The sequence below is a fragment of the Drosophila gunungcola genome, assembly GCF_025200985.1.
Source record: "Drosophila gunungcola strain Sukarami chromosome 3L unlocalized genomic scaffold, Dgunungcola_SK_2 000003F, whole genome shotgun sequence".
Classification (NCBI taxonomy): domain Eukaryota; kingdom Metazoa; phylum Arthropoda; class Insecta; order Diptera; family Drosophilidae; genus Drosophila; species Drosophila gunungcola.
In genome coordinates, this window is record NW_026453179.1 from 3,864,863 (window position 1) to 3,879,161 (window position 14,299).

General features: G+C 42.7%; 1 protein-coding gene across 7 annotated transcripts in view; it reads right to left on the minus strand.

Moving 5' to 3' along the window:
* LOC128258093 (protein vein) overlaps nucleotides 1-13,391 on the minus strand; it is a 36,132-nt gene extending 22,741 nt beyond the window's left edge. For all 7 annotated transcript variants that reach the window (XR_008267938.1, XM_052989505.1, XM_052989503.1 and 4 more), the window contains exon 1: nucleotides 9,911-13,391. Coding sequence is in view for 6 of the 7 variants with exons in the window: in XM_052989505.1 (XP_052845465.1) it covers nucleotides 9,911-11,264 (1,354 nt within the window). In the remaining variant the exon portion in view is untranslated. The remainder of the gene's footprint in view (nucleotides 1-9,910) is intronic.
* Nucleotides 13,392-14,299: the final 908 nt, after the last annotated feature.

Genomic DNA, 14,299 nt, shown 5'->3' on the forward strand with positions numbered 1-14,299 from the left:
GCGTTGTGCGGTAAATACGCTTTATGGGCTCCCGACAACGGCAACAACAACGACTGCTCTATGCTAATTACGTCATGGGGACGACGCTTCGTACCTAATTTTGCATTGTGGGAACCGAAAACTGGAAATCCAAGATACCCCCGTTTGCGTCCGCCTTGCATTTTCCAACTGCGACGCGGCAATAAAAAAAATGGGCACTGCTGTTGCCGCAGCACCCAAACAAGCAACAAACAGCGGCAGCAACTGTTGCTGTTGCTATTTAAGCAAATGTGTCGCAGCCAAAGCCAAAGTCGCCGTTTGCTGTTGGTACACAGCAAGAAAAGAAACACAGCCTAACAAGACAGTTGATTTAAAATGTTTATAAATCTAAATCTAAATATTTGATTGGTGTAATTTTTTTAACATTCTTAGCTAAACAATTTAAAACTTTTTTAATGAGAAGTTGAAGTTCATTTAGATATTTGTGCACGTAGGAAAGCTTAAAGCAACTGTATTTGGTAATAAAATTTTAAGTCTAAGACCAACTATTTTACCATCCAAAATGTTTTTTTAATAATAAAGTAGCATTTATTTTATATGGTCCTATTAACATAAGGCAAGTTCAAGTTTCATAGCTGCCAACAATTTTTTTTTAATTCAGATATACATCACTTTTATATGTTTTTAAAACCCAAACTTTTTAGACCCAAACTTGTCTAATTCACGATTAATTAAACTCCATATACAAATTTCTTTCAGTGTGCTGCTGGCGTCGCTGCCAATATCGACGACTTGGTTGTCGCATATAATGACTTTTTCGACTTGCAACTTCTTGTGGCTTTGCGCTTTTTTATGCTTTATGCGCTCGCTTTGGTCTCGTCGGCTGGTCAAGCATGTGGCGATGCTGATGCTGATGTTGCTATTGCTATTGCTGCTGGTGGCCATTGGATAGTTTCTAGTTGCCTTCTTTGTTGCAGGAGGCAGCAGCAACAGCAGCAGCAAAAACAGTTGCTGTTTGTTTGCCGTGTGTGGCATGCAGCGACTACCTGGCCACTTGCTGCCGCTGTTATTATGGTTGCTGGTGGCAAGTTGAAATCATTTTCGTGTGTGTGAAAATATTTTGCGCCAGGCCAGCAACATTTTGAATGCAGACTGCATATGCAACATCAGCTATAAGGTTTAGCAAGCAAGTGTTAATCTGGTATATTTTCAAATCTTAAAATTTTTAGTACTTTTAAGACATTATACCATCATGAATATTTTTTGAAAAATGTCTGTATAACTAGTACCACCGGTATAAGCGAATTAGAACTGTGCTTCCCTTTTTAGTTTGTTTGGAAATATGTTTTGATAATGGGCTACTTCACTGATTAAAATTATTAGTTAATTGTTATTTTATATAATTTCAATAAAGTTGAAATATATTTGTATTGTATGATTGTATAAAAGCTAAGTGAATTTTATTAAAAGTTAAGATTAATTTAGAAGCTAAGAAGAATACCGACTTACAGCTTCAAAGGTATATAAAATTCTATTATATATAAGGGTATATAAACTTCGAATTTCTTGAGTTAACTTGCTGTTCCGTCTTAAACTAAAGTGAGTATTGCTTATATGAATTCAAATATAAACAGCAAATAATTAAGCCAAATACTAACAAATACATATTTAATTAACCCCCTTAGATTCCACCGTTCATAACAAAAACCGCCTGTCAACTAAATTCCTGCACTACGTTTGACCATCAACAATGCAAAAAAGTGAACAAAAACGCCTCAATTATGACGCATTATGTCAGGCACTCGCTGCTGTTTTCATTTTTAATGAAATATACTCATAAATGTCGTTAAGTGCTTTGCCAAATACTTGGCGGGCAAAAAATGCGAATTAAATGCGCAAAAAAATTACTTTTAGACACATTTAAATACCATTTAAATAGCTTTTGGGGCACAAGGTGAAGCTGGGTTTGAGGCTGGAGTTGGTGGCCAACCAACCGGTGGCAGTGGCGACTCGACTTGCGAAGCCTGCCCCAGCCACAAATTTGTAGCCAGCGGCGACGAATAAAATGCCGCACAAAAATGCTGCTAAAAATGCAACTCCAACTTGTCCGAGAGAGCTGTGTGCGTGTGTTAGTGATTGTACACCAGGTGTATGGGTGTGTGTGTGTGTGTGTGTGTCGGTGTGGGCCAAACAAAGCTTGGGAACCAAAAAGGCCAACACGCGCGCTGAAACGTGGCCAAGTAGCCAAGCATCCAAGTATCCAAGTATCCAAGTGGCCAAGTGGCCAGTGGGCAGGCGCGCGCGTTGACCGGCGGCAATTTCGATATAAAAATTTTGTTTTAGCACACGGTCACCTTGCCGGCCGGCGGAAATTCACAGGGGGAAAAAAAAAGAAAAAGACACAAACGACTACAGATTGGATGCAATTTAGTGGCCACTTCCGCCAGTAACACAACCTCTTCTCTTCATCACATGGCATACATCATTTTTGTTCGGGGCCAGCGGCCAAATGTGTCCTGGAATTTCCGCTGCTTAGCGCTGGGAAATCCCTATGTGATCACGCCAAGTAACGAATTCGCCACAAGGACACTGGCCAGGGGTCAACAGGGAATTTCCGGCCAGACATGTGGCCCATTACCTGCTGCTGGCCCTAAAAACTCCTGACTCCTCGGGGCGGAGTCTCAGATTAGGCGATTTTCCCACACGCAGGTACGGGAATCGGTAACTTCGACACTTCCAATAAACTCCATAAAAGAGTTGTTAGGGCTTTATTGAGTCAACACATCGATGGCATCGATGGCGGATTAAGCCATTCAGCGGAGGCAAACAACTTCATGCGATTATGAGCGGGAAATGGACTAAATCGGCAGCTAAAATGAAAATATGGCCCCACAGCAACAAGGGTAGCTGACGAGAACGGGGGATTCGGAGGAAGATGCACAACTGACTGCATACTTACACACTGAGAAATTAAAGCTACCACTATTTGATGAATTGAAATATTAATGGACTTTCAATACTTATATAGAAACAAAATATTATGAAAGTAAATTTAAAGTATTTTATATAGCTACAAAACAGAAAAGGTAATATATTTAGATCGATTGATGTTTTAATACCTGTTCTTTTAAAAATATATTGTATTAACTCTTGTTAAGTGTAACCAAACATATAACGTTAAGTATTTAAAAAACATTTCAAGTATAAAATATTCACTAAGTAATCGATTAGAAAATATGGTTTTCTGTTTTTTTTTTTAAATACGAGGGTGTGCAATATAAATATATATTTTAATAATATAATAACTATCTAATATGTTATATATGCTTTAAAGTAATAGGTGTGCTTATTAAAAATTTAAGGTCTGATCTCTCCCAATAAAATCAGCATCCTTGGTCAGTTAATTTCGATCTCCTTCCCCAGTTTTTCCCTGTGCACACATGTGGTCGATATCAAAGGCAAATTTCTCAACGTGCCATCGCGAGTGCTGGCAAAGGCGAATTCAGAAGGCAGACAGTGCGACAGAGCGATCCGGCTATCCAGCGATCCAGCGATTCAACGATCCAAAGATCCGACGAAACGACGACCAGGATGGCTTGCAATTTGATGCAGGGCGCTGCGAATTTGCCGGGCAGGGGGTGACAGACAGTTTAATATACAGATACAGAGGAGGAGCCCGCCTTGATACCCAAGACCCAGAACAGAACCGAACAGAACAGAACAGAACAGAACAGACCAGACCAGAGCCACCGGATCGAGGAGGTGTTGCTGCCTCTGAAGGAGATAGATGAGCGGCCGCTCGACTGGCATGTGGAATTATTAATGTTTGATGTAATTAATGCGTAATTAAGATAGCCAGTCGAGGAAAGGACAGTGGATGGCCAGGGCAGCGATCGTGAACTCGAGTGTTTAGTGGCATGACTAGCCTAGTTTAACCAGGTGAAATCTGGGCAAACACAAAAACTAGGGGGAAACGATTTTGGCCAATCAGTATACTCCGCCCACCGTGTTTTTTCTTTTTTTGGTTTGGAGTTCAAAGCGTTGGAGCCGCCAACGCAAATTAAATTGACTCCGCAGCCGAAAATTGGTATGCGACTTGCTGGGAAGCTCGTGCTCCCAGCCAACCATTAGCTGTGAAAATGATCCATGGGAAACTAATAATGAGTCCACGCTCGGCGAACCGAAATGATTTTTCAAATATCAATCAATTTCAATATCTATCTGTGCGTCGTTCGTCCGCTCGGCCGCTCGGTTGCCGACTCTTTTGGCCATTAATCTTGGCCGCGTGCGCAACTGTTGAAGCGCTTTTTTGTTTTTGTGGAGCAGAAGGTGGCCGAGGGCAGTGCGATTATGCGGGCAGAAATTAACAGCCAGCCAAAACAATTAGTCCGTCTGAAAACATCTCTTATCATTTATCTTTTCACGAATGGCGTTTTGTTTTTGGCTTTGGTTTTGGCTTTGGTATTTTGGAATGTGCCGCAAGTGCCGCGAAAATTAACGCATATGCTGAATGGCTAATTGAGGCAAAGTTGAGTTTGGCAAAAGGCAGTATATTAGCTATGTATTGAGGCTTGTAAATGGATTAGACTACGAAACTTGAGGTTTCCAGCGGGCAACTTGTAACAAGTGTTTCATAATATTCTTATTAATTTTTGCTTTCTGGTAGGGTATTCAAAATTCGCCCTGGCCCAATTAAGCTTGGACTTAAGTGCTTGAGGAAGCGCCACCTGAGGGGGCCTTTGATATCGCGCCGACACAGATCTGGACCCATTGATCCATCGGTCCAATAAGAGACCTTATGAATGCCAGGCGGTTTATCCATTTGGGCGCTGCGATTGCGATGCACAAGCAGCACATGCACCCGGCAATCAGATTATGTCACATCCGCCGCGAGTGGATGCTCGAGTGGATAGATCGGAACAGAGGGGCCCATTGATCGCCCGGTTCCGTTTTCGTTTTCGTTTCTATCTGGCCAAGATTGCTCCATTAGCGCCACTCGCGGATGGACCAAAACCCGGCTGCTGCTGCTGCAACTAAACTGAAATGCAAATTGCAGGCAGGGCTAACAAGCAGTGAGATTTTCTCGTTGGTTTATTTTCCGAATTTACTATTTCAGGGGGGGAAGCTCTGTGCGTTTGGTTTTTTGGCAAGCCGATGGCGGCCAAGATGTCTTCCTACTCTCAAATGGCTTTCAGCTGCGTGATGTTGATGCTGTTGCTGCTACTGCTGCTGATGTTGCTGCTGTCGGCGCGGCCAGAAATAGCATAAAACTCATAAACGAGGCAAGCGAGTCGAGTCGCGAAGGCAAGGCAAGGAAACATGGCATGCCATTTGAAAATTTCATTTCGTTATAATTTTCTATTTCCCGCATGCCAAACGGCCCGCCAGCCAAGTCCAAGTCCCAAGGGGCCCCTACACTCTGCGAAAATGCCAACGAACTTGCTCTAAAAACTAAGAAGCCTCTGGCAATTGTCGCCCTCATGGCGGGAAAATATTCTAAGCAACTGAAAGGCTTAAGAACTTAGGAGACTATGAGTTTTAAAATCCATTGGTTAATTTACTATCCACATTTCTTCACACGCTTCAAAGAAGTTTATGTTACCATAATTAACATAAGCCATGGCCCTTAAAAGTTTAAAACAAGTCTTTTAATAATTGAATAAAATTAAATTAAACTAAATACAACTTGAATCTTTAATAATTAATTGTATTATACAGTCAATAACTTGTACAACAAGAACAACAAACAAATTTGAAAACATAAATTTCTAAAAAAAAAACCCTCTTATGTATATGTCCTAAGCCTTCTTCTTTGAGAATGGAAAAAAAAGGGACTACGAAATGTTTTTTTTTTGAGTGCAGTCCACGGTTGAGGAGCCAGAAAGGGGACGGGGCAGACGGGGCTGGGCTGGTCAGAGAGCTAAGACAACCCCCTTTGCACTTACTACCTAAACGAACCAAGGTTCGTCGTCTAGCGCCGCCATTCATACTTAATTACAAAAAAATACAAAAAAAGTAAAAAATCAACTAGAGCCATCACAGACAGAAACTAACGAAAAGTTGTCTCTTCTCTGGCGTGACGCTAAATGAGCTGCCCGCCCCATCCCACCTTGGTGGAAAATCGTATGACCAGGTAGACCAGACACCCCAAAAAAGATGAGATGAGCTGAGAAATGATGAATTGTGGGTGCCGTTGAGTAAGTTTGTCGCTTCCACTCGTAGGCGTTGACCTAAATATGCGAACTGCGCTGTGTCGTCGTCGTCGCCGTCGCTGAAAAGCATTTTCCGCTCTGGCGTTTTCTTTCTGTTTCGTTTTGTAATCGCTTGCCAAACACATTTTCCATTTTCCAACAAGTGCAACCGGAGTGGAGAACCCAGAAGAGAAAACCGAAACGAGAGACGCGGGTTATCCATGCCCAGCTACATGGGTAATGGAATCGCAGCAGTCAAGGTTCTCTGCGGTGTGGTTTTACTGTAGAACACACCAGGTATTGCTTTTCTCAATGAAAAATCTTGTCGAGATTATTAGTGCTTTGGCAAGGTGACAAAATAGAGACCGCAAAAAAAATTAATATTCAATGCTGCGTGCAGCACAACAAGTGACAAATAATTATATAATACAGCGGCAAACAAATCTATATTTTAAGAGCACCGTATAATTAATATTACGTTTTGTCAGCCCCTGCCAGTTTGTCTCCGATTTCCGATAGCAAACAGAAAAACAAAAAACAAAACAACAAAAAACAAACCAACACAATAAACATTGGGAGCTAAGCTGATGATTCTGCTTCGACTCGGTCTTCTGCCAGATCAAATCATGTTTTATGAGCAGCTAATTTACTTAACACCTCAGCAACAATAGCAACCACAGCAGAAGAACAAACCGTAGTAGCCCCGCAGCAGCTAAATACAAAAGATGTGACTTTTATTTATTTTTCACATGGCCTTTTCTTTGTTTTTTTTTCCCTCCGCTTGTTTTTTTTTCGCATATTCAAGTCACACTCTTGGCGCAGAGTGACGTTCACGGCGTGGGTGTAAATTGGGCATAAAATGAGACCAGTTAATTCATGATACTACCGATTCAGTCAGGTTCGAAGGCATTTTAATTGGTTTCAAGCAGAGCGCGAGCAGCGTCGTCACACGGGGCGTATGGATAATAAACCCCTGTCTTCGCGGCCACCGAAATAGTTCAGGTTGCAAAGTAACCGATCCGATTCGATTCAGATTTTTTGATTGATCTCCACGATTTGATTCCATTTTGGGGCTTTGATTGGGCTGAGATTTTAACGATCCGGCTGACGATCTTCGGGCTTTATGGCCCCATATGCAAATTGGCCTGTTGGCCAGCGTAGAAATTGGCAAAGTGAAAGGAGTTGACAGATTTCGGTCTGCGCCTGTGTGGGTGGATTGATTAGTATGCATTTTGATGAGTAATCGATTTTGTATACGAGTTGCGGTAGCTCGCAACTTGCGAATCGATTCCCAAGCATTTGCTGCGCTCGCAGTCAAAATAAATCAGGCGGGGCAAAAAGTAAATATCCTGTTAATGCTTTATGTTCTTCATTGATGAGGTCTGGGAAGCCGGATAAAAGAAAGAGAAGCGAGCAGCGAAGGCAGAAAGTAAATAAACACCAGATAATAAACCCAAAAAGACAAAGCCCGAGAGAACAGCTGATTGAAGCTGATTTCGGTTACGAAGGGGGGGATCCGAATAGGGTTGGGTCTTCGAGGGGGGTTTTCACTGTACGTATGTGCATATGGGGGATCTCGGGAATACCAGGGGGTTTTCCTCCATCTCCGTGTGCGAGAGCCATGACGGAAGAGCCAGAAGCTGAAAAAGCAGCGGCCAAGGAGCGAAGTGGGGAGAGAAAATGAATTAAAAATCTAATTGCGCCCGCGAGAAACAAAGCACAAAATCCAAGAGGGAGAAGACAATAAAGACAACAGCAACAAAAACAAATAAATAAAAAGAAAGGAAGTTAGCATCGGCTACTCGAAGTTTATATGCCCTTGCAGGCATATTAAAAACCTGATTAGTCGGATAACTCTTAAGCAAGCTTTGAGATATAAATGAACCAATTTTGACAGATTCCTTCTGTTAGATACTCTCAGGCGGTTTTGAATGAATCCAGCTCAATGCCATGCTTCCACAAAAACGACAAATTTTTGCTTGAGTTAACTGATAATCTCTGAGAGAATTATATATAATTTTATATATAATTTAAGCAGTATGTTTTTTAAACTTGGTCCTTAGGAACTTTATATTTTATTTAATTATTTATTTTATTTTCAATTGAACTATCACAGTGCTACAATATTGTCTTAATACCAAAAGCTATTAGACTAAATAGGTATTTAGACTAAAAATATATATACTGACAGACTGCTGATCAAAGTACTTATACCCCCTAAAAAAGGGTACAAAAAGAAAAGCAAGGCAAGGGCGAAGCAAAGGCGAAGAAAGGCGGGGGCGGCGACGAGGGGCGGGGCCGGGTGATCGCACTTAGTCGCATTACAGACGCAAAACTCCATGAACCGCGACGCAAGAATAATTACAACAACAGCAGTGGGAGAAGAACTTAGGGTTGGGTTCAGTCCGCCAACCGCAAAGGTCGAATGCAGACAACAACAACAATAATAACAACAACAACGTAGACTGACACGACGACGATGACGTTGTGAGTTGCACATGGAAGCTAAAGAGCTAAAAAGCTAAAAAACTAAAAAGACGGGCGGGCAGAAATGAGTTTTCAAAGTTTTTCCCACTTCTTGGGGGAGGCCGGGAAGAAGCAGAAACCCGGGGGAACCGCGAGTAAAGTTAATGCGAATTTAATTAAAATGTGCAACTAGCAACAGCAGCAGCAGCAGCGGCGGCAATAATAAATTCTAGATGTGAGCATATTTGTTGCCCGGCAACCAAATTGAGCCGGGCACAAAGAAAGAATCCAGTGGAAGAATCCGAAGAAGAAGACCAGGGCCTAGACCTGCAACTCAAAAAAGAAAAAAAAAACTGCAATCGACCAGGCGCATGCGCAACGTTTGCCAGTGTGAGTGTGTGTGTGAGTGTGTGTGTGGCAGTAGTATTATGGTGTATGTGAGTGTATTGCATAAAATTATTTCGGTCTGGTGAATATTAGCAGAGCGTGAAGTTGGCAAATAAGAAATTCAGCTGCAAAAAAGCAGCTAAATTTCATTTAACAACAATAAGACGATGAGAAAGAGCCAGCTGCCACTGCGGCAGAGAGTTAGAGAGAGAGAAAGAAAGAGGGAATGAGAAAAAAAAAAGGTAATGGGAGAAAGAAAGGGAGCAACTTTAAGGAGATTTTTATATCATGTCTTATAGACGAAAACATTATTTCCCAGATTTCAAGCCAGAGAAATGGGTTCAACGATCGATCACATTATGTAAACTGTTTACAACATTTACCAAAACTTAAGTAAGAATCTTCGGACCAAACCAAAATAAGGTATCAGAATCGAATTTAATCATATTTCTTATCATTATAAATGTTCCCAAGGAAATCTACTTGTTCTGCTAAAATCGTAGACTCTTCTATATATTCAATCATTAATTTACAAAATTACCTTTATTTGTTTATAAAAAATAACTAATAATAGAATTTAGTTTAAAATTCTTTATAACTAAAGCCTTTTCGTATTAACTTTTCTTGAAACATTTTTCCAGATAAAGTCACTCCCCTTGAACTCTTTTGAAAAATATTAAACTATTGCTGTTTGGGAACCCACATTCAATATTGCACTTGTTACTATATTTACTGAATAAGTTATCATTTTGCTATTAGTTTAATAAATGTAATAATGTTTCCATTATAAAATCAATTCTACAGTTTTTTGTAATCTTAAAAATTTTCAAATATTAAAAATATTAAGGGAATAAGTTCTGTAATGTTTAAAATCGAAATCCACTCACCATAATTTTCGCTCACAGCCATTTTGACCGATTTGATCACCGAGTGCGTGACCCTGATGGGCTGGCCGAGGATGGTGAAGTTGCCGGGATTGGTCTGCTGCACGAACATCATGTAGGATATATCCGAGGCCTGCTGCAGATCGTTTCCGGATCGGAGCAGGCCCCGCGGCAACAGGCGCTCCCTGTAGATGTCACACTCGCCGCTGGTGTTGCTCAACGCGAACTGCAGTCGCACCAGCGTTGGCAGTTGCAGGTCATGTTGCTGCTTGTACACCTTCTGCACCTTCATTGTGGCCGAGAAGTTGACCCGCCGATCGGCGGACATCGACTTGAAGACGCCCTGAAAGACGGTGGGCGCCGCATAGGCCAACTGGGCGGGATCCCGGGCGGAACAGTAGCGATCCGATCGCTGGTGACCCCGATGCTTCCGCTGGTGCTTCCTGCGCTGCTTATTCTGTTGCTGCTGCTGCTGGTGGTGATTGCTCTTGTGCTGATGTTGCAGTTGACGCTGCTCCTGCTGCTGTTGCTGCCGCTGGCGGCGATGATCGCGCTTATCCTGCTGCAACTGCTGCCGATTGCCGGGGTGATGTTGCTGCCGGCTGCCGTTGGTGTTGCTGCCGTCGCGTCGACTTCGCGCCGCCTGCTCCGGACTGCGATCCTCCAGCTGGCTGTCTGGCACTTCGTAGGACTCGATGAGATAGCTCTGTACCGCCCGCGTGCTGTAGTTGCTCGGCGGCGGCGCTAAACTCTCTTGCTGATGTTGCTGATGTTGCTGCTGCGTTGGTTGAATGTGACGACGCATTTTACTGCTCGCCGCCTCGATGGGCATGCCATTGAATAATAAATTATATATTTGACTATTGATTAACGTATTTGGAACTTTTTGCATTGACTGCTGCTGTTGCTGCTGCTGCTGCTGCTCTGGCACGGCAGCAACATGTTGCTCCTGCTGAGCGGCTGAACTGCTGCCGGCGTCGAATACTGTTGCTGGCTTTAACTTAACATTGCTACGGCTACTAAGACTATTGCTGGTGCGGCTGAGCAGCCTACTTAAGATATTGTTGTCGATGTTGCTGCTACCACTGCTCTCGGCGCTTTCACTGCTCCCGCTGCTGCCATTATCCGAAGTCAGTGGTATATAGTAGCTGCTTTCTTCGGCACTGGCACTGCCTTCCCATAATCTTGGCTGCTGTTGTTGTTGGTGTTGCTGACGCTGCTGTTGCTGCTGCTGCGTCGTCATCGACGACGACACACATGTGTTTAGTAGCAACATGTAGCTGATAATTAGCAATATCAATGGCATTAGTTGCTTTTTTGTTTTTAGACTCCATTTGCGCAAATGTTGCGCATACATGGCGTCCTCCAAAGTTGTTGCTGCTATTGCCCCGACTTTATGTACAAAATCTCGATAGCGAGTGTTGTTGCTGCGTGTTGCTGCTGCTGCTGCTGCTGCGGTTTGCTGGGTGTTGCTGCTGCGGCTGCTGCTGCTGCTGCTGTTGAGGGGTTGGTGTGTCCTGTGTCCTTGCGATTTGCCTAGTCGTGACAAATGTGACCGTCGCTGCCTCGTCGTTGTGGCTTGTCGTATTTCCGTTTATCCTGCAAATACTTTCGATAGTTTCGTAGCATTTTGAGCGACAGCAGGGGCAAGAGAGAGACGGACTGTTCGAGGGGAATAGAGAGGGGGATAGTGTCTTTCGGACTGGTCTAACACACTGTATTCCTAGCATTAATTTATGAACACTTGGCCGCACTCGTTAGTTGCTTTTGCTTTTGCTGTTGGTTTTGGCTTTGCTTTTGATGTTGCTGCTGCTGTTGTTGCTGTTGCTGCTGCTTGTGGTGACTCATTTTTGTTATCTGCCCAGAATTTCGCCGCGTTTCACTTGAGCGATCGCCAGGAGTCGACGCACGGCCACGCCCCGCTGCACGCCCCCTCAATTGAACGGGCCTAAGGTCGCGTGGCGTTTGATTTTTCCCCACTTTTCTTCACGAGGTTTTTCACGCGCGCGATCTTTTCGTCTCGTCTCGTCTCGATTCGTGTTCGTTTGCGTATTCGGATTTGGGTTCGGATACTCGGTTTCGGCTCTAGCTTCGGCTGCCGATCAGTCGTGTGCGTATACGTGTTGCTGCTCTTGTAATTGTAATCCTCGCCGCCAGATATACGATAATGTTTGTCTGGCCGTATACGCGATCTCTCGTCTATATGGTATAGCCGTAGCCGTAGCCGTAGTCGAAGTCGTAGCCGTTGGCCGTAGTCGCAGCCGTAGTCTGATTCACGAGTCTTTTCTGGCACACACACCGCCGCAGATCAGATCTCTGATCTCTGATGACGATGATGATGATGGTGTATGGCGTATGGTGTGTGGTGTATGGTGTATCGTGTATGGTGGATGGTGGATGTTGGATGGTGTTTGGTGATGATGATGTGCGATATAGCAGACGCGGACACTCAAACGTATCTCACGGATACGGATACACGGACGGGGCACACACAACACACACGTCTTCTAATTTTAGACAAAAGTAATTATAAAAGAAAAAACAGAGCAGAGTGCGCCGCGTTCAGCTTATACGCATATATATCTTCTACTTTGGCTATACGTATATACCCGCATCTGCTGGTGTATTTGTGTAACTTTTCGATGTCTGGGTGCTCACTAGCCGATTATATAGAAAAGTCGTCGCAACAGTCGGCTCTAGACATATATATTTTGTGCATATATATATGCAACATGGGAACGCACACAATCACACGCGCGGGAACGAGAATCGATCGTTTTTGTTTTATATATCTGTGCGTATATACTAGTGTATATAAATGTACATAAACCAAGTGCAGACAGAAGTTGTTGCTTCAGGGAAGCCACAATCTATGACGATGCTCCCGTTGTTGTTGTTTAATTGTTGTTCTTCTATTGTAGTTGTTGTGTTAGCCACTGCAGTTTTTTTTAGATTTATTCCACAAAAAGTCCTTTTTGCACCGGGAATCACTGATCCGGCTTTTTATCGCACACTCGTAACGAAACCGAAAGTCCTTTTACATGATCGATCGATTGGTTGGTTGGGTGCTTGGTTGCTTGTGTTCGATTTGTTCGGTGGGTCACTTCAGTTACTCCAGCTGATGAAATTCGCTGGGAACTCTTTTTTTCTTGTATTTATCGAATTTATTCAGCCGACTTTTCACACAGAATTTCACTGATTTCAAAACACTCCACTCGATCTGCAGTTGTCTGGGTGATCTTTTATCAACGCCCTTTGAGTGTCTGAACAATAATATTTGGCTATCTTTCGGATTGCCGACAATCGCGCGCCCGTTCCGTTGCCGTCGAATGGTTTCTGCGGACTGTCGGTGGAAACTAACTGATTGTGTACGTTGGTTTAAAATTATTCTTTTTTCTGCTCCTAAAACAGGCGGAATTTCGTATAATTCTTTTTTTCTTTTGGGAACTCGCTCTACGGAGCGACACAGGTCTGCTCGATTTGACGCCGCGAAAACGACTCGAACGTAGCGCAGCGATGCAGAGCAGAGCTGAAAAATTCAAAACGTATCTCACGGATACGACTCAAACGTATCTCACGACTCGAACGTATCTCACTGGTCGGCATGTGTTCGTCTGCGTTCGGGCGGGTTCGAATGTCTTCGGCACTCTCTTTTCGCTCAAACGCCGAGTTTCCGCTCCAAAATTTTCTCAAAGCATTGCTTTTCTCTTAAGCATTTTCTCAGCCTTGCAATTTTATCTCAAAAATTGCGAGTGAACCGTTTGTTTACTTTATATTAATTAATTTAAGGCGATTTGCGGTTAACAATAGGGATTGTTAACTTACATTAAAATTATGCTGAAATGTGTTTTCATAAGATTTCGTTATATTTCTTACAGGAACTTTTTTACAGATCTTTACAAGCGATTTAATTGCATTTGATGAAGTGTTATTGATTTTATATTTCTTGATTATCTTATTTCACTTTTCTTTTGGTGATCATTTCAAAAATGTTATTTTTATTTTGTACCCAGTTCTTCTCTCTCGCCCTTGCTTTTTGAATAAGGATATCATACCTGTATAAAATTTATTTATAAAGAACCACTATTTACTTTGTGCAAGTCTTAAGTTTTTGTGAACTTTAAAATTGCAATACTCTCGTTTCACTTTAAGGTTCAAATTGAACTAAAAGTGCAATCGATCTGGTTGGCTTTTTTATAGGTGTCAATGCAACCCATCCTATAGACAAATGTAGATAAGAAGTTAGTTTTTATTGGTTTTTGCGGCGATATATGTTACTCATAATCACCGAGCTTCTGATAGGCTACTGACAGCCCTTTTCAGTCGAACGGTATCAGATAATGATTGCTCATATGGATAGAGGGCAAGTCCTAGTTTAATGAGTCATTTGTA